This window comes from Athene noctua, chromosome 3 (assembly GCF_965140245.1).
Source record: "Athene noctua chromosome 3, bAthNoc1.hap1.1, whole genome shotgun sequence".
In the NCBI taxonomy this organism is placed as follows: Eukaryota; Metazoa; Chordata; class Aves; order Strigiformes; family Strigidae; genus Athene; species Athene noctua.
This window is the reverse complement of record NC_134039.1, coordinates 53,735,834-53,757,420: the sequence shown is the minus strand read 5'-3', so window position 1 is coordinate 53,757,420 and position 21,587 is coordinate 53,735,834. Positions and strand designations below refer to the sequence as shown.

The 21,587-nt window shown below is 39.0% G+C and overlaps 1 protein-coding gene across 7 annotated transcripts in view; it reads left to right on the top strand.

Annotated features, from left to right (window-relative positions):
• Positions 1–21,587, top strand: part of ANO6 (anoctamin 6) — an 81,713-nt gene that overhangs the window by 18,800 nt on the left and 41,326 nt on the right. For all 7 annotated transcript variants that reach the window (XR_012633425.1, XR_012633423.1, XR_012633424.1 and 4 more), the window contains exons 2-3: positions 10,202–10,278; positions 19,955–20,083. Coding sequence is in view for 4 of the 7 variants with exons in the window: in XM_074903003.1 (XP_074759104.1) it covers positions 10,202–10,278; positions 19,955–20,083 (206 nt within the window). In the remaining 3 variants the exon portion in view is untranslated. The remainder of the gene's footprint in view (positions 1–10,201; positions 10,279–19,954; positions 20,084–21,587) is intronic.

Below are 21,587 nucleotides of genomic sequence, written 5' to 3'. Positions count from 1 at the left end.
GATTAATGAAATTGAGGGATTCATTCTGGTCACTAAGGGCCATACACTGTGTTTGATATAATTTGGCATAAAAGCTGTCAAACTGCTTGGACACTTTTGAATACCCCAGCAGGAATTTATCTGTAACTTTATATGCCTAAGACCTGCAAATCTGTCCTAATACCCTCTGGGTTTTTAGAATTGGTGGATCTCTGCCACGATTGAGAGACGGGACACAGCTTGATGCAAGTAGAGAGTCAGAGAGAGTTTATTGCAGAAAATACTCATTTATATAGAAAATCAGAAGAAATCAGAAGACGTGTGTTTTACATTGATTGGTTGCTATGCTTCAACATTCTTATCAGTGCTCGTTGATTGGTCGCTAATTAAACTCTAGCAACTGGACTGTTTACAACTAAGTTGTTTTGCAGAGACTTTAAGTTTTCTTTCCCTCCTGCACAGCATGACTCAGAGGGGCTGTAACTCTCCCCTACATCAGCACTTCTCTATTCCCCTTATCAGGCTTCCCAACGTTTATGACCTACAAGTTCCAGCACGTCCTCTTCTAACAACAACAGTGAAGCAGTTCTTGCCATCCTGTCTGATTCTTTCAAATCCAGTCCCACAGATCCCATATTCTGCCACCTGGATTTTATGTATTGCAAGAGAAAAACAGCAGTCTGTTCTTCTTGATCCCCTTTTCAGACTTAAACAGATTATTCCAAGAAAATAAAATTTTCTCTCAGAATTTACTAACAAACTAAAAATCAAAGTTGTCTGTAAACTGCTGCTGGATTCAGTGACCCATCTGATCCCTTATGTCTTACTTTCTGAATGTGACCAAGATATTTTTCTTAACCCTAGAAACTAAGAACTTGCATTTTTTACAGCAGAAACGACAATGTTTGCACTACTATTAAAAATTAAAGAAATAAGGTATATATGTATGTGTGCCTCAGTTTGTGACAATGTGATATAAGTTGAATCAATCATAAAACAGGCTCATGTGGCAGTCAACATTACAGCAGTTTTCTACCTGACTCCATAGACAATTAAAACAAAACATCCCTTAATTAAAAAATTTAAGAAGGATCACTTGTTGCATCATTTTAATATATTTAAATTACTTAATAGATTATAAGAAGGTGTTTGTGGCAAAGAGAGAATGATTCAAGCCCATATTCCAACGTGAGGTTAATGTCTGAAGATTACCACTCTGAAGCCTTCTGACTTAATCAGTTTATTACACTATTTTATATTCTGACAAAGCTAGCTAGCTGTTTGGCATGTATGCATTCAGCGTGCAACCAAAAACTATACCATATATTGTTTAAAATTATAGCAGGTAGGTGTGTTAATACATTCTAAACTCAAAAAATGTTTCTATATCTATATATGGCCTATTGATGGATGAAAGCCAAAATAACTCTTTGTGGCAGCCATTTCAGCTGAAGGTGGGTAAATTGTGTAGCTTCAGTAAAAGCATTTAGCATAGTCTAATTAGCAACTGAATTTCAGCAGTGATTTACAGTCAACTGGTGTCTGATGTGCAGACTGGATGCAGACGGGTTGGTTCTGGCGTACATTGCAGCAGGGAATACCAGGAGCCAGCGTTTGCATTTCAGCAGATTACTCTGGATTCACAGAATTGTAACTAAAAAGTCATTAGCCCGGTGTTTGTTTTTGAAACTGAAGTTGGGGCTGTTCCACGTCTCATTGAAATGCTTCAGGATTTTTGCCACAGTTTTTGGGCAAGTGTCCCACTTTGAGCTTTGAACACATAAGAACTGTTTGACGATCTGGTTACTGAACCCCTTAAACCTTCCAGCTCTCTGCCTCTTAAATATTTAGGCACTGCTATCAGCAGAATCGTTTCAACAAAGTCTAATTTCTTGTTCTATAGCTGCCTGCTAATTATTTTATTATTTTTGGTGAGCTACCCTGACTCTCAGCTGGCTGTTTCAGGACATGGGGTGTTACACTAGCAATACTCTGTATTGTATTTCCAACTGAATGTTTTCCTGTTTAGGGTTAGTCATGAAAGAGTATTTATTTTTGAAAGTCATACCACATGTTCCCAATTCTTTGTTTGCACAGCTGTAAGAGAAGATAACTTAATGGAAAGAATAGTCTTTCAAACAAAAAAGAATCATCTTCCAAGACAGCCATTTCACTTCCTTTGTGATCCAACAGCATCTGTAGCTTCATATTGGGTATGCTTGGGCATCTGAAATTAAAATCAATGTTTTTTCTTATTATGTGGCATAGATTAGGTTTTGGGTTGATGATACTTGCTGATCTGCTCTATGTGAATGCACAAAGAATGTAACTTATTTACAGCTTTGGAAAGCTATTTTGATATTACAAATTGTCATCAGTTTTTGTGCTGTAAGACTGCAGGTGACCATAAGAAGAGAACATGTTTTTCATGTGGAAGGCAGATATATAGATCTCTTATTAACTACAAATAATATGTAATAAAGTATAGTTTACAATAAAAATTATTCAATTTCACTTCAAGTACATAACTTTTCAGAAAGTGAAGACTATGACATTTAGTAGCATGCATTCTTCAAATAAGGTCTACAGGTATGAAATAAAACTAATTTAAACACATACCAATCAAATAACTGAACAATAAATGCAAGCCAATAGAATGAGGTGAAACCATTGATAATTTTTGATCATAATGACTGCCCTCATATGTGAGTGGAGAAAAGATGGTATCCCAGAAAAGAGCTAATCTGGAAGTCACTTCAACCCAGACAGACCCTTAACCATCCTGATAATACTATCTCCACCTAGCAAGGATCAAGGTAAAGAGATAGACCTACATTTTGGCAGATTACCCTAAGACATCCTTAACTCTTTGTGTTTATTCATTTACTCTGTAAAGTGAAAGAAATTGGGTTAACATATCATCCTAACTAAGGAGGATTTGAGGGGGGTTTTTTGTTTAAAATTTTAGGTGATTAAATGCTACTATTTTATATATGACTTGATATATAAGGAACAAGATCATCAGTGATATTTTACCTTTGAAACGGGTATTTTTAACAAAGGAAGTAGCTCAAGGAACTTAATGGCCTTGATTATTTTTGGTTTTGAGCTATGGATCTCATTGTCTCTTTTCTTCCTTTCATTAATATATTTAAAAAGGAAAATACATATTCTTGCTGTTTCAACTCCTAAATAGTTTCTTAGCTCTGAGAGTACTCCTATACAATGAACTGAACATAGGAAATAAACTACAATAAAGAAATATTCTGCACTAGTAAAAAGAGATTGTGGCTGTCAAAAACCAGTATTATCAGTCCAACAGTTCTGTTTCCAGAAAAAGTCAACTTCAGATTTCATATGGCTTGAATAGTTTACATTTAACTGTAAAAAATACTTTTTCTATGATCAGCCCTTAAAATGGATTGTGATCTGTTCTGATAGGCTTTTTTTAGTAATTACTCTTAGATTAATATTATACATATGTATAATCAGTATATTAATATATATATAATCTGATATAAATTAACAGGAAGGACAGCAGTTGTTTTGTCTAGCCCAAATAGCATATTTTCAAAATTTTCTTTCATAGCCCCAGAGCTTGTTGTCATGTTTATAACAATGTCTTTACTTTCTGGGTAAGTGTTAAGATTTGGAAAAGCATAATCTTAACAAATACAAAGGAGGAAAACTCCTTTGTATTATCAGTTCTCTACCTTTTTTGATCTTCTGGGTTATTTAAAACAACATGGCATAAATCTCTCCCCAAAAGCTGGGACAGAATCATATACTTCAGTACCATTTTATTGATTTTGGACCAAGAGACTGGCTGGACATTCTTAAGGAACCTGCTATCTACATAAAGTCTCTTTCAGGACAGTGGCTTTACTACAGTCCCCAGCTCATATTCAAGGATGACTCTGGATCTGCAGACTGATTCACCTGCTAATGATGCTCTCCTCTTATTATCATTTCCACAGTTATGATATAGTATTTGCCATTTCTTCACATGGTACCCTGTCTTGGATATGTCAATGGGCATCCTTTTTGAGAAGATTAATCTCTCTGAAACATTAGTTTTATTACAGACGGCAGTGGTTTGTTCTTTTTTATGAAATAAGGTGAAAGTAATTTGACTTGATTACATGATGGGCTTCAGAGTACTTTTTATTCATTCCAGGGCTCGGTTCATATCCAGTATACTACCTCATGCCTTCTCATGGCTTTTGAGACAGTACCTGTGAGGTGGGACTTGCTTGGTTGCCTCTTGGGTGTTGGGTGATGGTATCACAAAACTGATCTTCTGCTAGCGTGACTGCAGCCTGCCAAAATGGGAAGATACTACCACAGTGTTGGTCTGTTTTCTGAGGAAGTGTGTGATGCAGGATCAACTCTACTTAGAAAGCAGTATCTGGGCAAAGCCCACTATTTTTGGATCTTCTTGTTTATCCCAGCAGATGGGAACAATCTGACTCCATCCAGTTCTCTGAGCCTCACAGTGGCAAACCTGATATGATCTTTTCATTTGATTTTCATTAGAACAGATAGACTTTACTAATGACTATTTTTCCTGTTTTGGTGTGGTGACAGGGCTACCAAACAAAAATTTCAGAGAATGTGTCGATTCAGATAAAGATTGCATGTAAATATTTCCTGATATTTTCCAGTCAGTGAAGTGTTTCATTATTATATTTATTTTCTTCACAATCTATTTAAGGGCTAAAAGCCCTAAGTGTGTCTTATTGCGTACTTATGTTTCTACATTTCTATATGCAGTGAATGTTGTTGTCTTAGGCACGGCTACGTGAGGGCAGTGCTGTGAGCTAAGCTAGAGTGTGGGTTTGAAGCACGCCATCTATTCAGTGTTCTCCTTTGGTAAATGCCTGCTGCCCTTTCTGCTCATGCTTTCCACTTGCATCTGCTGTGGGACAGCACTGTGCATGCAGCCTAGTAACATAGGTAAGTTAATGTGCCCCAGCACTGCTGCCTATTTTTGCAACATCGTCTTTCTGTAACCATACTGTAAACTTATCTGCGTATGGAAGAGGCACTCTGTGCAGCAGACAAATCCACAGAGGGGCTGAGCAGATATTCTTGAGCCACATCAGTTTTGTACTTGAGAGCACAATATTCTATAAATTTTTTTTTCCACCTGTAAGACCAGGATTTGGGACTTCCACTTTTTAAAAACTCTGTGACAGACAGTCAGTACTGTTACAAAATACTCTGAGGGAAGTGAGAGGCGATATGATATCTATAGCAAAGCAACAATGCCTGAGGATTTCAGGTGTCGCTTCCTGGCTTTACATTTATGATTGCTCATGAGGTACCATGTGCAGTGCCAGTGTTAGGATTCAAGAGGACTTTCTGCAAGAGAATAGATATGTGAGCAATCCTGTGTGAGAGCAAGACTGATAAGAGCCTCAGCCGAGCAAGAATGCCATAAGGACGTAACCCTGAATGAGGGGGGAGAAACTTGACGAGACAAACAACCCCTGGAAGGGGTTGGGATGGAAGAGGAAGTTCCACAAGGCAGGAAGCCTGGCAAGGCTGATGTGGCACCTTTTATCCAACCATAAGAAGGTTTAAAGCGCGGGCTAAGTTAACTGTCCAGTCTTGAGGACTTGTACTGCATGTTACTCACATGTGCGGGACAACATTATAAAAGGGCTTTCTTAGTTGTAATAAATGGGCATTGCTTGATCACATTGGTCGTGTGCGTGCTCAGCTCTCCTGCAGCGCCAGGACTGAGATCTTGTCCTTTGCAATGTCTCACAGATTTGTTGAGGGAAGTGAAGTACCAGGTACTATGAATTTGGTGTTGTAAAACCTTCTGACTTCTCCGAATAATTCTGTGCCTGTTAATTTGGCTTATGTAGGTGATTTACAAGCTTAAAGAGTGCTGCTGCCCTTTTTCACCTTTGATTATTTCCATTAGAAAGGAAATCAATGATAGTCAAGAATTTATTTGGCACAAAAAGGTTGGCAACTTCAGGCACATTTGGCAATGTTCTTGCTTATAGAGCCAAGCCCAGTGTTTTTTTCAAACAGTAGCTTATCCAATCTTTGTGGTTTTCTTGTCATTAATGTTTTTTACACAGCATCTTTCTTTTCACTTTTGAATACTGCTTTCTTTCCATTCTCAGGCCTCTTAATTTACAGTCTCAAAAACACTGTTTCTTCCCTACTGCCTGTGCTTTGGGCAGCTTCTATTATTTCACTCTTCAGACTTCGAGGAAAGGTTTAATTCTTCTTTATATTTATTCCATAGGGAGAGCAGCTTCCATGCCTATCAGTGTGCCATAGCAATAGGTAGAGATTGCTAGTAGTAATGTTCATGAAAGCCTTTCAAATTTAATTACTCAATGAGAAGATCACTGAACTTGCAAAACCATTCACTGTTAATACCAATTAACCAATGAAAAGACTAAACATTTTATGTTGGCTCTCAAGGAATTTTAGGGTTTTTATTCAATCCAGTCAGAAATCCTGGCCAATCTGTGAGAAAGCAAAGCTATAGAGAAAGCTCATAAAACAATCACTGGTAGATGGAACAGCAGGATTAGTCTCCCATGGCCTGGCCCAAAGCATGGGATGTACGCAGGTTATAAAGAATCAGCTTGAGATTAACATAGACTTCTTAGTACATGTGTATAGACATACTTGAGGTAAGGTGTGAAATGTTGACAGCACAATATAGTGTCCTGGATTGCAGAACAGTCTCTGGGCAGCTGGAAATACCAGTGATATATTGGCAGCTCAAGTATCACCGAGATGTTCTTGTGAAGTAGCATGCACATATTCAGCACCTGAAATTTTTACAACAGCATCTTTTGTAAGGACTAGAAGAAAGACCATCTGGTATTACTCAGCAGGAACTCAAAATCTATGATTACAATTCAAAGAAATCAGATGAAATGTTCTGACAAAAGCCTATGTTGCCAGGATTGCTCGAAGATAGAACTTGATGTATCAGTCAACTAAAACCAGAGTATGCCAACACAAATCCAGTAGATTTCTTAGTTCCCTTACAACTTCTTTGCTTTACTTGAGTAGGTGGTAGAACATAAGCATCTACACTTGATGTGCTCTGAACCAAACCTTAATAGGAGTGGTAATGCTTCTGAAGAAGAAATGGGTTAGCAGAACTATTACTTTAATATAAAATCTCAGCACAGTGGTCTTTTTGGACATAACTATGAGAACACTATGACCAGACTTACACTCAGAGGAAACTGGGTCTGGAAAGGACTCCAAAAGTTCATCTAGGCCATCCTCCTAAGGTTCACACCAGATTCAACTTGGCCTAGATTGTTCAAGGATATTTAATTAATCTGTACTGAAAAATCTCTGATGTTGAAGACCTCACATGGCCTCACCTGCCTTCCGAGGCAGTTTCTTCTCCTGTTCTCTCTGTTAGAAAGTTATTCCTAATGTCCACCCCCAAGCTTTTGTACTGCAATTTTCTTTCTTGTCCTCCATACTTAAAACTGACATTACCATAATGCTGGAGGGGAGGGTGGGAGAAATAAATGAAGTGATTTTGGGGGTAGGAAGACCACTTTGTGTGCGTGCAGCTTTTTCTGACAAAGCCGAGTTTTTGTAGGTACCATTTTTGTATTTCCGAGAGACTAGAATGGTCTTTTCTAGTTAAAAACTGCATAGATTGCACATCTGTCCTTGCAAACCACTGCCACAACAAATCTTATCTAAGTACACATTCAGGTGGTGTTAGGGCTTTGTATTTTTGGCTTCACACAAACATTACTCTGTATTTAATTTGAGAGAAGTTTGGGGCTAATGTCCCATAAGAAGTGAGAGTGGCAGGTCCCTTTTGAATGAATCCTTTCACTGGACCAATGACCCAGGGACTGTACCGAGCTGTATTTCAAGTAAAAATGTGTTAGGATGTTAAATATTGATAAAATTATAAAGTGTGCATTACACTCGCCATATTGTGGGGAAGACATGCTGGCCACAGACACTGTGGCAGAAGCAAATTTTACTCATGTATAAATTTCTACAGAGGATACTCCTGGCTGCCTCCAGATCTATCAGGATTTGGGAGAACTGGAGTTATCCCTTCTGATGTGAAGACCATGTTTCCCCCTTCTCCTCAGTTCTGGCTGAAGGGATTTCTAGACAGCACTGATGCGGGGTGTGTAGTTACACATTGTGAGGACTTAGCAAAAAGGCCTTTTTAACTCATGACTGTCAGACCTCTTCTTGTCTGTGTTCACATCTGCTTTTTTCGTGTAATGGCATGCAGAGTTTCAGAGCAGATGTTTATATTTCAAAGCAAGATGCCTATATTTCTCCTTCATTCTGCCTATTATATGTGGGCAGAAACATTCCCTTTTCTGTGGGTTTTCAGAAGCCCTTTGTATCTGGATATCTTTGTGTCCAGATAGAGAATAAAGAATGCCCTAAGGAATGTAGGGTGATGCCCATTACACTGGCATCAAGAATATATGTTTACCCTTGTCACAGTAGTCTGAGCTGAACCCATTAAAATACAATGATGTACATATACAGCAATCTTGCAGTAGCAGCTGAGATATGCTCATGTTTTCTGAGTCCTCATATTTTGATCTCACCATTTGTGTGATGCACTAGTCCACATTTTTCTGTTCTTTTTTTAAATGATAGGAAACTTTTCTAAAGACATTAGTGGTTTTGAGAGCTCACGGACTTTGATTATTCAACTGGACCAACCTTTGGGTTATGACTCAAATGTTTCTGAAGTGATGTTGATGGAAAAATTCACGGACTTGCTTTTGTCTCCTCCCTAGAGTATATACTATCACCACAGTAGAGATCTGGAAACTGACAGCTCAACATCTGGAATTAGGTCCCGACCAAACTCTGTGAAAGAGCCATTTAAACTAGAGAATAGAGGCCATGAGGGAATTATGTTGATTTGTAAAGAGCAGTCTTGTTGTTCTCTAAGTGTTTTGACATATCTTCAGCTGGTATAAATGAGCATCACCAGTGAAAAAAACTTCTTAAAAAATCTTGAGAGTTTGGCCACATATCAATGAAGTTTTTAAGCCAAAAAAATCCCCAAACCAAACCACACCAGGCGTATCAGTTATGTTTGTCTTGACGTTGTATATAATGGGTGTTTAACTATCCTAGGAGTACTATAGATTAGATTATTTTAGAGTTTGGGGATTTTCTTTTAGTATTGTAGTATTTTTTGATAAGTTGAGGCTATTCTTTCCAGACAACATGCATTTAGGTACCATTGATAGCCATGACGTTTTCTTCAGTGTGGGACAGACTTAACCAAGACACCTCTCTATTTTAAGGATCTAAAAATAACACATGGGGTCCATCTGCCTGTCATGCATAGGCAGAAAGCAGCCTTCTCCCTTCAGCTGCTTGATGTTACCTTCAGCCTCAGCATGTTATCTGACTTCTTCTTAAGACCCCAAAATATTTAAGAAAATAAAGCCAGTACCTTGCAGTGATTGTAGAGCTTGTGTAACTTATTTCCAGCAGCTTTATTAGGATTAATTTGTGTGTTATCCAGTGCTTGATCTGGTGGCCAGTTTTTCCAGTGTACTTGATAATGGTATCATGGCGTAGCATAGTTCACAAGATCATTTTTATTTTATGCTGTATTTTCAGGAAACCAGTTTGCAAGTTGTTGCTTTTTAACAGGTATTGGAGAAATGGGTGAGGAGTAACTGGGGCATCAATACACACTGAACTTGTAGGTGGGTTAGTAGTTTATGTGAAAATCATTCCTGTTACAGAGTGAATGTTACAGCATCACTTCCTGTATCACATCCATTCCAGGATTTCTGATGGTACTGTTATTTGTTATTGCCTGACAGTCAGCATGAGCAAGAGTTATTTGTGCAGGTGGAACCAGTTCTGGTACCCTTCTTCACTGAAAAGCATAACTACTGCTAAGAGTGTGGATAGAGTTTCTGAAACACTAAATAACACATACTAGCAAAGGGATGCATTGCATCGCTATAGCTTGGTCAGGATGCTCTCTTAGCATTAGCTTGTCATACTGGTAAAATTTATGTTTTGCTCCCTTGCCACTGCTGATTATAACTGAAGTGTGAGACACAACATTTTGTTCCTGAAACACTAAATAAAGTGCAATAAAGTGGCTTCTCCACGAGCCATTAATAAAACATTAAAAAAAACCCAAAACACCTACCACACAAAATGCTAAAATGTTTTAATTTTTTATGTTTATTTTTAGTCTTGGAACTGAACCAGGTGATTATTCCAACTTACGGAACTGTGCCAGCTCAGCAAAACCTTAACACTCCTGAATGGGTGGGTATTTCTTTACTTTAACTATAACTTCCTGTTATCTTTTCTCATATAGCTAAACAATAGTCAGGAGCTCCTTCAGAAGACTAGCATGCCTTTGCTTTTGCAGCACATGCAGGTCATCTGTGTGACTGAATCTGAGTTGCTGTATCTCTGTTTCTTTTTCATAAAGGTATGTGAAGTCATTGACTCAGCTGTGAAAGTGCAGGTTGTCACAGGCACTGGACTCAATTAAAAATGACCAATATATATTCATTATAAACTGATACAAGCACATACACCTCCTCTCTATATATAATTTTCTACAAGTGTGTATAGAATTTCTCTGTGTGTATACAAGGATAAATAGTTACGAACACACCCTACATATAAACACACATACCCTATAGATTCATACAAACCCAGGTATTAGTTAGCCAACATGTGAGTTCAGGATTTGTCTTTATAGAAATACGCTTTATAGAAGTTTCTTACTCCAATCAGAGACTGAAGTGACAAGAGGGAAAAAGTCCTGGAGTTGTCCATTTCCTTTATCCAAATTTCAAGTTCCCCAGCTTGCCTAATATTTTCTGCAGCTAACAGGCTTCTGGCTCTAGCTCAAGATCCCCTGCCCTAGATCTTATTTATCTCTAAGGGCTGGCTAGTTGACCCCAACAAGTCCTGCCATGGCACTTGCTTTGCCAATCTGATGCCCAACTGGCATGCTGATGAGTCCAATTTTATCTTTTCCTCTAGAATGGTACAAGTGAGGTCTGCAGTTGCACAAGTAGATAGCTATAAGCTTGGATTAAAAAAAGGTGTAAAATCATATCCTAAAGCTAATAGAGCATCTCCATATAAATCAGAAAAGCCTGATCTGTGTTTCATTAATGACAGAGGTGTCATTGGCTTTGGATGTGTATAGGTTGACTTTTCTAGTTAAGCTACCTCTACAAGTGGATCAGTGTTCCAGGAGGACAAGGTGTAAAGAAACAGGTTCGACAGTGTCAAGATTGCTTGTTGGACCAATTAATTTTGAGCACCTAAGAACTTTATGATGGTTTTCACATAGAGAAATCATTCAAGAAAGTGCTGTAATGGTGTCACCAAGTAATGAGAGCTGGAGCTGGTTCCCAGTCAACCCTGCCCTAGGCACTGACATTTAAACTCTGAGCTATTTACAAATAACTGAACATGCCTGTGTATTTCTTCATTGCTGTCTACTAGATCATACTCCAGGAACAACAGCCTGTTACTGCTGCTACCAGTTATCCCTTTAGCTTGCACAGAGGAGGTCTGTTATGACTGTGGAGGCTAGGTCCTGCTGACTTCTCTGCCTATAAGGAAATACGTTGTTTTATTTATAAGACTAGGAGAACATACAACATAGTGAAAAATTAGATAAAAATTTAAAAGATGCAAATCAAGCATTCAAATTTAGGGAGCTGAATTATGTCTGCCCTGTCTTACCTGTAGGTATTATGACTGAAAGCTGTTTTTATTCTTATCAAACTGAAATGGGAAACAGAATCATAAAAGAAAGAGGCAAAGGATTTCCATAGCGGTAGTGCATTTTGAAAGCAGTGTAAATGAAGGGAGAGATTCAGTCTTCATTCGGTCTTCATTGTATCAAGGTGCACCAGAGCCTTGGGAAGGTGCTCTAACAGCTTAGATGGCAAAGTACATGTCATAGTTATGGGTCAGGGAAGTTTGTTCTTGCCTCTGCTGTAGGAAACAAATACCTGAAGTACCAGAAAATTTGTTTCCTTCTGGGAGCTGGATACCCTGGCCTCCCCTGCCCCAGCATTTTGGGGATGTGTTCTTTGTTTGAAGCTGCTTTGGTCTCAGGAAAAATATTGAAACATTTTTTGGAGCATGAGGTGGAACCAAGAGCTTCCATTTCCTAACTGAGTGCCATGACTAGGATGTTATAAAAATCCTTCTTAGACTCTCCTTGTGGTTCAATGAAATTTTCTTTAATGTATTTATACGAAGTGAAATAGCATCAGAACATCTGGAATGTCATATACCTTGTGGTTAGAACAGTCTCCTCCGAGAAGTCTTGGTAGAATTTATTTTTATTTCTACTGAAAATCAGCTGTTAAAATCAATTTTTAGTTTTGGTTACTCATGTTTGCCAGCAGTTGCAATTTCTGCTCGGTTTTAGCAGCATCTTTTCTGTACGGCTCCTTCTGTGTCAGTTCCTCCTTGTTGGCCACTGGGCAGTTTCAGTGGGTTGGAGGGGCCAGAAAGATAATACCAAGATCTACTGAGCCTGTCTGTGAAATGAATGAATGCTAATTGTAGCTAGAAATGGAAACTGAATAGGAAGCCTAACCTTAAACAATTGAATAGAAGGGAAGTACTATGCTTGTGTTCTAAACTTAGATCGTGCTTTGCAGCTGGAAGTATTCTGGAAATTTGGGTTGATTTTGCAAGTTTTTCTGAAGTAACCAAAACTGAGTAAGTTACTGGCTCATAAAAATGGTTCTGTTCTTACGATGCTGTCTCTAATTAGAGGATCACATGCTAAGTTTGCTACAAGATCCCTCCCTCATCTGGGACATGAGTAGGACATTAATCTCTAAAAAGCCCAAATTGTGTGAGGATGTTGTTTGTACTACTTCAGCAAGGTGTAAATGTGGCAGGAAATTGCAGGATAGAATTGGAAGGCTCTTACGATTAGAGAAACTGAGTTTGGTCCTAAATAATTGGATTTTATCCCTGGTCCTGCTACAGGGTTTCTGCGCAAGACTTGCAAAGTCACATCCAGCCTTTGTTTATTTCCTGAGTATCAAAGAGGAACATCTGGGGCCCTGTTTGCATTAGTTCAAAATAGCCACATAAGGACCTGAAAGTGAATGTATTGCTTTTTGAAGAGAGAGAATTGCTGAGCTCTGTGGAAAGATGTCACTCTTGTCTCAAGCTGGAACTCCAAATTTAGGAGACAGTCAACAGGTTTTGGCACTGATCTCTAGGTGCCTTATGTGATTACCACATGAGGGTGATACTGTTACTTTCTCCCCTGGGAGACCTTGCAAAATTAAATTTTTCAACATTTGTAGAACATTGAGATTCTATGAGGAGAGTACCACAGGTATAGTCAGAAGGAATTCCCTATTTTAAGTGTTCAGGCTATTTAGGTGAGGTGTAACCAAAAAAAAGACATTGAATAAAGAAGCTAATAAGGAGTATTCCATAACTACTACAAGGAGATAGAAGTATGGCACATGGTTGTGCAATTAAGTCACGTGTCATTAGTACGTACAAGGAAGACAACTGCATAGACAGCATTAATTCAAGCCTTTTCCAGCTCTCAGATGTTTAATTTTGCAGTCTTATCTGCCCTATAGGTAGATAATTTGAATTTAGAAGCAACGGTAAGATTTTTTTTGAGAGTCAACATCTATAGAGGGGAGGATAACTTCCTCACATTGTCTATTACTGGCTGCCCCTCAGATACAATTACTGCAGCGAGAAGGCTTCAGAGAAGTCTGGAAGAGTGAATTTCCCAGCTCCTGCATCTCAAGAAAGATGGGAGGTGCTGAAAAGCAGGTTTTCAGCAGAGTACCATCAGTCACCTTTCTTTAAAAGTAAGGCCATTTGGTCTCTCTCTAATCAGGAGTGACTGGAATTCCTTCTGCAGCCAGCAGCGACCTGACGCTCAGACAGGAAGTCAAGTGGGTGTCTGGTCCAAACTTAGCTCAGGGAACGAGGCATCCCGATGCCTGGCCAGTTACCAACTGCTTTCTGCTGACAGAAATGTAATGACTCCCAGTATTTTTCTACTTTGTCTTTAGTCTCAGTATGTTTCAGTTCATTACATAACAAAAATTTCTTTGCATGTTGAGGAAGTGAAAAAAAATTCTTCTTTTGATTAAGTGCTCACTAATAGTGTCATTGTTGCTAAAAACAGAGCTAAAACAGTCCTCTGTTGTTATTAGCAAATATGAGTCACAAGGGAAAATGTTAAAGGCACAACAGTTTTATAGCCCTATGGAGACAGACCAACGTTAGTATGTGATATGCAAATAAACTTCTATCTTTCATCAGTATCTTATATATTATATATTTTACATCTTCTGAAAGTAGATGCTTTTGTTGGTCTTAATGTCAGAAACTTGTCTCTATTGGTCACTTAGAACATAAAGAAATAAAAGATCTTGCTATATAGCTGTGATACTGAGAAGAACTTCAGAGTTCTGTAACGTTTTCTTCAGATGATCTCAAAGCCCTTTACAAATTATTATGTTTCATGATATCCTGGTAATATAATTTGTTTCCTTTTTATTTACTTGAAGTTTCCTGAGGCCTGTAGAGAGAAATGACTGTTCTCCTAAACAGGCACTCTGAAATTTTCACCTACGTAAAACCCACAGCTGAAATATAACCATTGTGTCCCCCACAGAACAGTTGCCATGCTCCAGCGGGAGGGTTTTTTGCAGGTGCCTGTCAGCAGAGGTGATGTTACACAGGCTCTGCTCTGCTCTCTTGTTTCCCAGTACTAATTTATTCCTTGGCATGCTGCAGGAAGCTGTTTTGAAGCATATCTGAAAATTATGTGAGGTCACAGACAAGTAGTTTGTCCCTCCAGTAATGATTACATTTGGTGTTATTGACAGTCACACCAAAGACTCATGCAGACAACATAAAGCACTTCTTTTATCCTTCCAGTTAGATAAGTCATTCTTGCAGAATCTCTTGTTATTTAGAAAAAATCAGCTTACAATACTGTGCTTGTTCAGAATGTAGTAAACAATAAATAACTGCAATTCCTGTGCACATATTTTTCTTTCTGCTTCTCTCTGTGCTGCCCTTCCCACTATTATCCCCACTGACTCTTCAACAATATAATGCCCAGAGAAGCCTGGAAAAGCAAAGGCAAGTTTCTTTGCAACACCACTGTTTTTCCTCCTCTGGCATGGAGTGTCACTGTTGCTGAAGGGAGCTTTCCACTACAGTGGAGCCTTTTCACCTTCTGCTGCAGGCATCACATGTAGCCATGACTACAGGAATGGTCTCAAGAGTAAGACGCGGCAACTCAGCTTAGATACTGACAAGCCTGGTTATAGGTGCAGAGGAACACATGGTAGTTTCCCTCCTGAGGAGCTCTGAGTCAAGGGGATGAGGGTCAGTTCCATCATATCACCACTTGAAGCCAAACCGGTTACCTCAGCCTTTACAGCCCTGTGTGGAGGGGCAAGCTTGTCTTCCTGTTCCACTTGTGCCTCCTCCATGCCACTCTGTCCTGGGGGGTGGTAGAGCAGATGCTGTTTACCAACGACTGCTTATGCTGGATTAACAAAGAGCACAGGAAGCTCCTTATTCCTTTGCCAAGGTGGCCATGGGGGCCGGAGTCATGAAGGATGAATAGAAGGCATGTAAGTGATGGGGTGTGCATGGCAGAGGGCTGCTCAGGGATGGCTGGGGACCATCAGTGTGATTGCATCAGTGCAGCACTTCCCAGCTCCACCAGCATCCCACCAGCTGTGAGTATGTCTGCTGGTAGTGAGGACCCAAGCAGGGGTTGTGTAGAACAAGGCATTTGGTGCTGAGGAGGTGGTGTCTAGATTATACATGTTTCTGGGATTTTTGTTACCGCAGGCTGCCACCTTTCTCATTCCTTGGAGTGAAGAGCCACTGATGCTGACCCTGCTCTGAACAGAAACGTAGAGGTATACCCACATGAATGTGGCCATGCTGCCTCTAGACTAGCCCTCATATGTGTAACCTAAGTGTTCCAAAAAGGTTTATCCATGGCCAGGCCCTCCTCTCCTTCGGATTCCTTCTGTTAATAAAGCAGCTAATAGTTCCCCATCTCTCAGTGGTAGGCAAGCAGTTGATTGTACAGCACTTGGAGAGTTCAGAAGCGCTGTGGAATATGTCCTAAATATAATTAGTATTTTACAGCTAAGTGTATTACTTTTTTTTATTTATTAATGATGTTAATCAATATTAACCTGCTGTCCACTAGGGTATTATTATAACATTAGAGTGCACAACTGATTGCCTCTGTCAGTACTTAAAATGTGATTATGCTGAGGCTAAGAAAATTAGAGAGTACAGTAAATAGACCCTATGTTTGTTTCCTCTAAAACAAAGAGGTATCAATGGGCCTGTTCATTATTTTGGGTTATAATTTGCTACTGATACTTAAGAAAAATTACATATTGGAATTTCAGCCCCATTAACTTATGTGTCTATGAATACAAGCTTGTGTGCATTTGTATGATAATAACATTTGTAATACTGTCAAATAATATTGCATATTTAAAAAAAAAAACAACAAACATTGTCTCAAAGGAATTATTAACTGTACAGTACAGCACATCTTTTTGGTTTCCAGTCTTGTTTTTCCCCTGATAATTATGTTGAATAATATGTGATTTTTCATTACAAACTATCCACTAGGGATTACGAGATACACCACATATCTCAGTTAAAGTGGCTGTCGGAACCTTAACTGTTACATGCCCATTTGCATTTTACTTCTTTTAATTGAGCAACACTTAATGTTACATTACAGTGTATTTGTGTGGATCTTAATCTTGATCTCTTAAGTATTCAGGCTTAATGACTCAATTCTTTATTATCTTATTGATAAATAACATGTCCATGGTTAGGTCAGTTGAACAATGCCCTCGTGATTAAAAGCAATAGAGATTACATTTAAGAATCTGGCATCAAAAGTATGAACTTCTGTGTATCTGGATTCATGTAATCCAATACTGATTAATCTTTCAGCTATATTCCATTATATATATGCATAATTTGATATAGAAGGGTGTGTGTATATGGTAATAGTATGTATATGAGTCAGAATACTGATTAACAGGCAGTTTTTGCATCTGGTTATTGACAATCCAGTTAAACCAGTTATTGCTAAGTTACGTACTAGTTTTATAAGTTTAAAGGAGACTACGTTTAAAGGAAAAATATTTAAATGGTAAAATTACGCAATCACAAATTATGATCAAAACTTGTTAGTTTAAAACTTGATCTGATGTTTGCTGTCTGTCATTTCTTTCTTTTCTGTCCTGTGGATAGATCATTTAGGAAAAAGAGCTAAAAGCTGTAGTGAAAAAATCTCAAAGCTATTACTTTTTTATGCTTTCAAGTGCTTGAATTTCACAACTAAACTGTCTCTTTAAACAGAAGTTATTATAATGCTGTTTCTAAGATTCAAAAGATGAGAAGCCCAATTAAAAAAAACCGTCTGGTTTATGCGGTGGCGACACATCCTCTCCTTATTCATTATCACAAGGTTTGGGCTCTGTGTTTCCAGAATTGCAACACGGAGCAATTTTAGCCCTGGCCAGAGCCTGCTGGCACCCGGGGGGAGATTAGAGACATGCAGGGCCAGGCTCTGCCTGCCTGGGCTCAGGTCCCCATGCCTTCTCTTCTGCTGCTGCCCCAGCACCTCCCAAGCTGTCTCCTAACAGGGGCTGTTGGCTGTTGTCGATGCTTTCCTCCTGATAGGAATCTAGTCAACATGAAATCATCATGATGATGGTTTAAATGAGACTGGAAATGATTGAAGCAGGGCTGCATTTTACATCCATGGCTAGTCCTCAGCGGGAGGAAAACTTGTCAGGGTCAAGTTTGATTGCTTGATGGGACTATGCGAGATCTATCTCTTGAAAATTTAGAAATTCACATCTGTGACTTGCTTTGGGTAGTAGAGATACTCAGTGTCGTTGTGGTCTGGTGATGTTGTGTGAAAGTTTAAAACTTTTTTTTTCCTAAAACTTTATTTTCAGTGTGCAGTTGTATGTTGATTTGGTGACTGCCTAGGTAGTTTCTGAATCCTAGGCCAGGTTGTGAAACTAACATAGAATATATGTGTATATTGGCCCCATGTCAGCAGAGATAGATAGATAGATAGATAGATAGATAGATAGATAGATAGATAGATAGATAGATAGATGCATGCAAGTCTGTATGTCAGCAGCTGCTCACTGTTAGGTTTGTCACAAATCACTAGGTGAGATTCAAAGAAAACTGTTCTAACCAAGAATCTGCTCAGACTGTTTGAAACAACTAAGTTAACAGGACCTCTCTGAAGCAGGTCCTAGCCTTTGCACATACAACATATAAAAAATAGTGAGTTTAAACTCCCTTGAGTTTATTCAAAATATGGAAATTTTGTCATAATTACGGGGAGACACATCTTGGTCGGCTGTTTTGACTCAGCCAATAAACAGTAACAAAATAGTCTACAGGGAGAGGTTTAGAATAAAACTCCTGGGAAATTTTGTTTTGGAAACACTGACACATGTGGTTCCTAAAACACTGTATGCTCCCTGGAACTGGGGTGCTACTGACTGAAGACTGGCATCCTTCTCAGTTTTATCACAGATAAAGAATAACCATTTCCGTCTGCACTTAAAGAGTCTCTGACACCATAACCACATTTTCATGTGCCTTTCTGTGGACCAGACATCCCAGAACTACCCAAACTGGACCTGACATCTTTCATGAAGTTTGGTCTGCGCTGGCAGGGAAATTTCAGGGATAGGACTCTGGGAATCTTTTCTGTGTCCTCAAAGGCACAGCATGTTCAAGAGATTATTCTGGGTCATTTTGCCTGGCCTGATCCTGCCCTGCACCACCCTACATGCCCAGTCATCTGGGAGCCAAGTGGTTCTGTATGCGAATCTTGCCAGCTTTGGAGATTTTACCATCTCTAATGCAATGCTAAGTTCCATCTCACACATTTGATATCTATCAACCTCAGTGTCACTGCCCTCATTAACAGCATGGATGGATTTGGCCAAATACCTGGGAGTTTGGTGCAATTACATGACAATTCTGATAACATTATAGCTATATATTACCTGATAGGGTTATTACATGTGATAGTGCCCTCAGAGTACTCTGAGAAACTACAAAATTATTACTTGAGGATTCAGGTTCCCCTGTCATCAATGTGTCTGTGTTGTTTCATACGTGAAATAACACATTAAGATGTTAGTGGATATGACAATCTATCCTACTTTCCTCTGGGGACTGGATAATAGCTTATGGATATATTAATCCTTTTGATTTTGGCATATATTGTAATGTGATAGATGTGTGGCATACAACAAAGTTTTTTGCTTGCTGAGATGTTGCAAATAAAAAGAGAAATAAATCCACATAAGATGTGTCCATTTTGAGAGTTCATCTGCAGCCTGGCATGTTCTCTGTTCTCTGGGCAAAGGTAAGTTTGGGTATTAGGGTGCATGACACTACTGAGGGTTTGGTTGGGGTTTTTTTTAATTGCAGAGATGCTTAAACTTCTGACAGGTAAGGAAGGCAACAGATGGGAATGCACTAATTCTGAGACTCCTATCACACAACAACATTATCTTGTAGACAGTCTAACACTGTATCCATGATGGCATGCAAATTACTTGACAGATGTGTTATTCAGGAATGGTGCTTCATCTCAATGCTCCTCCCATTGCCAAAAGCTAATATGCTATTTTTAACTACAAAATTGGGTTAAAGTTCTGCTGTTCTTATATCATGCAGAGACCTCCCAAACCTTTTTTTAATCCAATCTACTCCATGCTACTTTTGTTGTCACTTTGGTCTTTTTGTTATATGAGCCTGATGTGTTGAATTTCTCTGTTCACTGAAATACTGTGTAACAGGAAGCAAGTAAGGAACCAAGTAAAGTTCTTCATATTAACCTATCCTACATGCCTTCCTACAGGCTGATTTTGACGATAAGCCTGACTCCTTGTTCTTCAACGATGGACAGCGAAGAATTGACTTTGTTTTGGTGTATGAAGATGAAAGCAAAAAAATTACTCATAGGAGAAGTGATCATAAAAAGCAAAAGGTAAGTTATTATCAGTATAAATCTGAATCATTTGTTGGGTGTTAGGAGCAGTTGACAGAAAGGACAGTGCCCTTACCCAGAATGGCAATTGCATTGTCCTGTCCTAGAAGTACTCTTGGTACCTGGGAGACTAAAACCCATCAAGCTGAACAGGGAACAAGAGTGAGCTCAAACCAGCAGAGTGCTGTGTAAATGGGCAGAGCACTGCACATCATGTCTGTCAGTGTGTGCTGGATGACCTCAGAGCATCGTCCTAGGAGGGAACCCTTCAGGAGATATGAGCAGAAAAATGCTCATATCAGGTTCCCAGTTAGAATTAGACACCACGATATTCAGACTAGGGCCATTTTCAGTACCTGCAGTGATTGAATTAGACCCCTAGTGGACTTTGGTATTAAAATCAGGGTATTCAGAGGAACCCATTGAAGGAGGCAGCTAACCAGGTTTTCCAGATCACAGTTATGAACATAGTTGCCAACATTCTGCCGAATAAAGTACGGAAGTTGTTTATGGGAAATAATTGTACGTCACTTCGCCACCAGAATTTCTCCCTGTACTACTCCTTCCCTTGACGCTTCAACAGCTTGACTCTCCCTAGAGACCTTGCAAAAAATTTCAGACTCAAGCCATTGACTGCTTGGTGCTCTTTACAAGCTATGAATGACAATCATAGATTATTTTTAACTATTATTTGTAAATTATTTCAGTAGTTCTGTCAGTGGACTACATTCATTATGGCACCCAGGGCCACAAAAACAAAGCCATGTCACTGAGCTATTTTAATTGTGAACTGCCTGAGAAATGTCCATCCACAGGACTATAGCCCCCTTGGCATCTTCCCTCTCCCACCCACCTGCTTGCTTCTCTGACTTAGCAACTCTTCATGTTCCAGCAGCAGCCTCTGGTAGAGGTAGGCAAGGCCAAAGATATCACTGAAAGCAGCTCATATACAAATAATGATTTGCAGTTAGGAAGGAGAAGAGTAGGAGTAAAAAGACCTGTAGCTGAATTGGTTTATAGTCATTACACAGTGTTGTCATTGGCATTAACAGGGGTGATCACAGAATCAGTGATAAAAATTAATTGAAAGAGGTAATTAGAAACAAAAAGCTGCCCCTTTGGAAACAATTGTTTTTATCAATTAGCATTTTACATTTATGTTTGTAATATTTGGTCATTGTCCAAATGTACTTAAAAATATGAGTGTCTTTTCCAAACAGTGATGGAAATTAAATGTGAGAAATGGAGTAGTATTTTTAGTGCAGCATTAATGTTAGGACATTAGCCAGAACAAAACCATGAAAAATTAGACCAGGAGACTGTGGGTAATGTGCTAGATGCTTGCAGAAGAAGTTTACCTTCAAAGATCTCAGTCTTACAAAGACCTGCAGCCACACGGAATCTGTGGTGTGCTGAGGAAGAGGAAGCAGGCTACCTACGTGCAACAGATGTAAGAATGAGACGAATGATCAGATAAGGTTGAAGACTGAATGTCTGGGGGGAA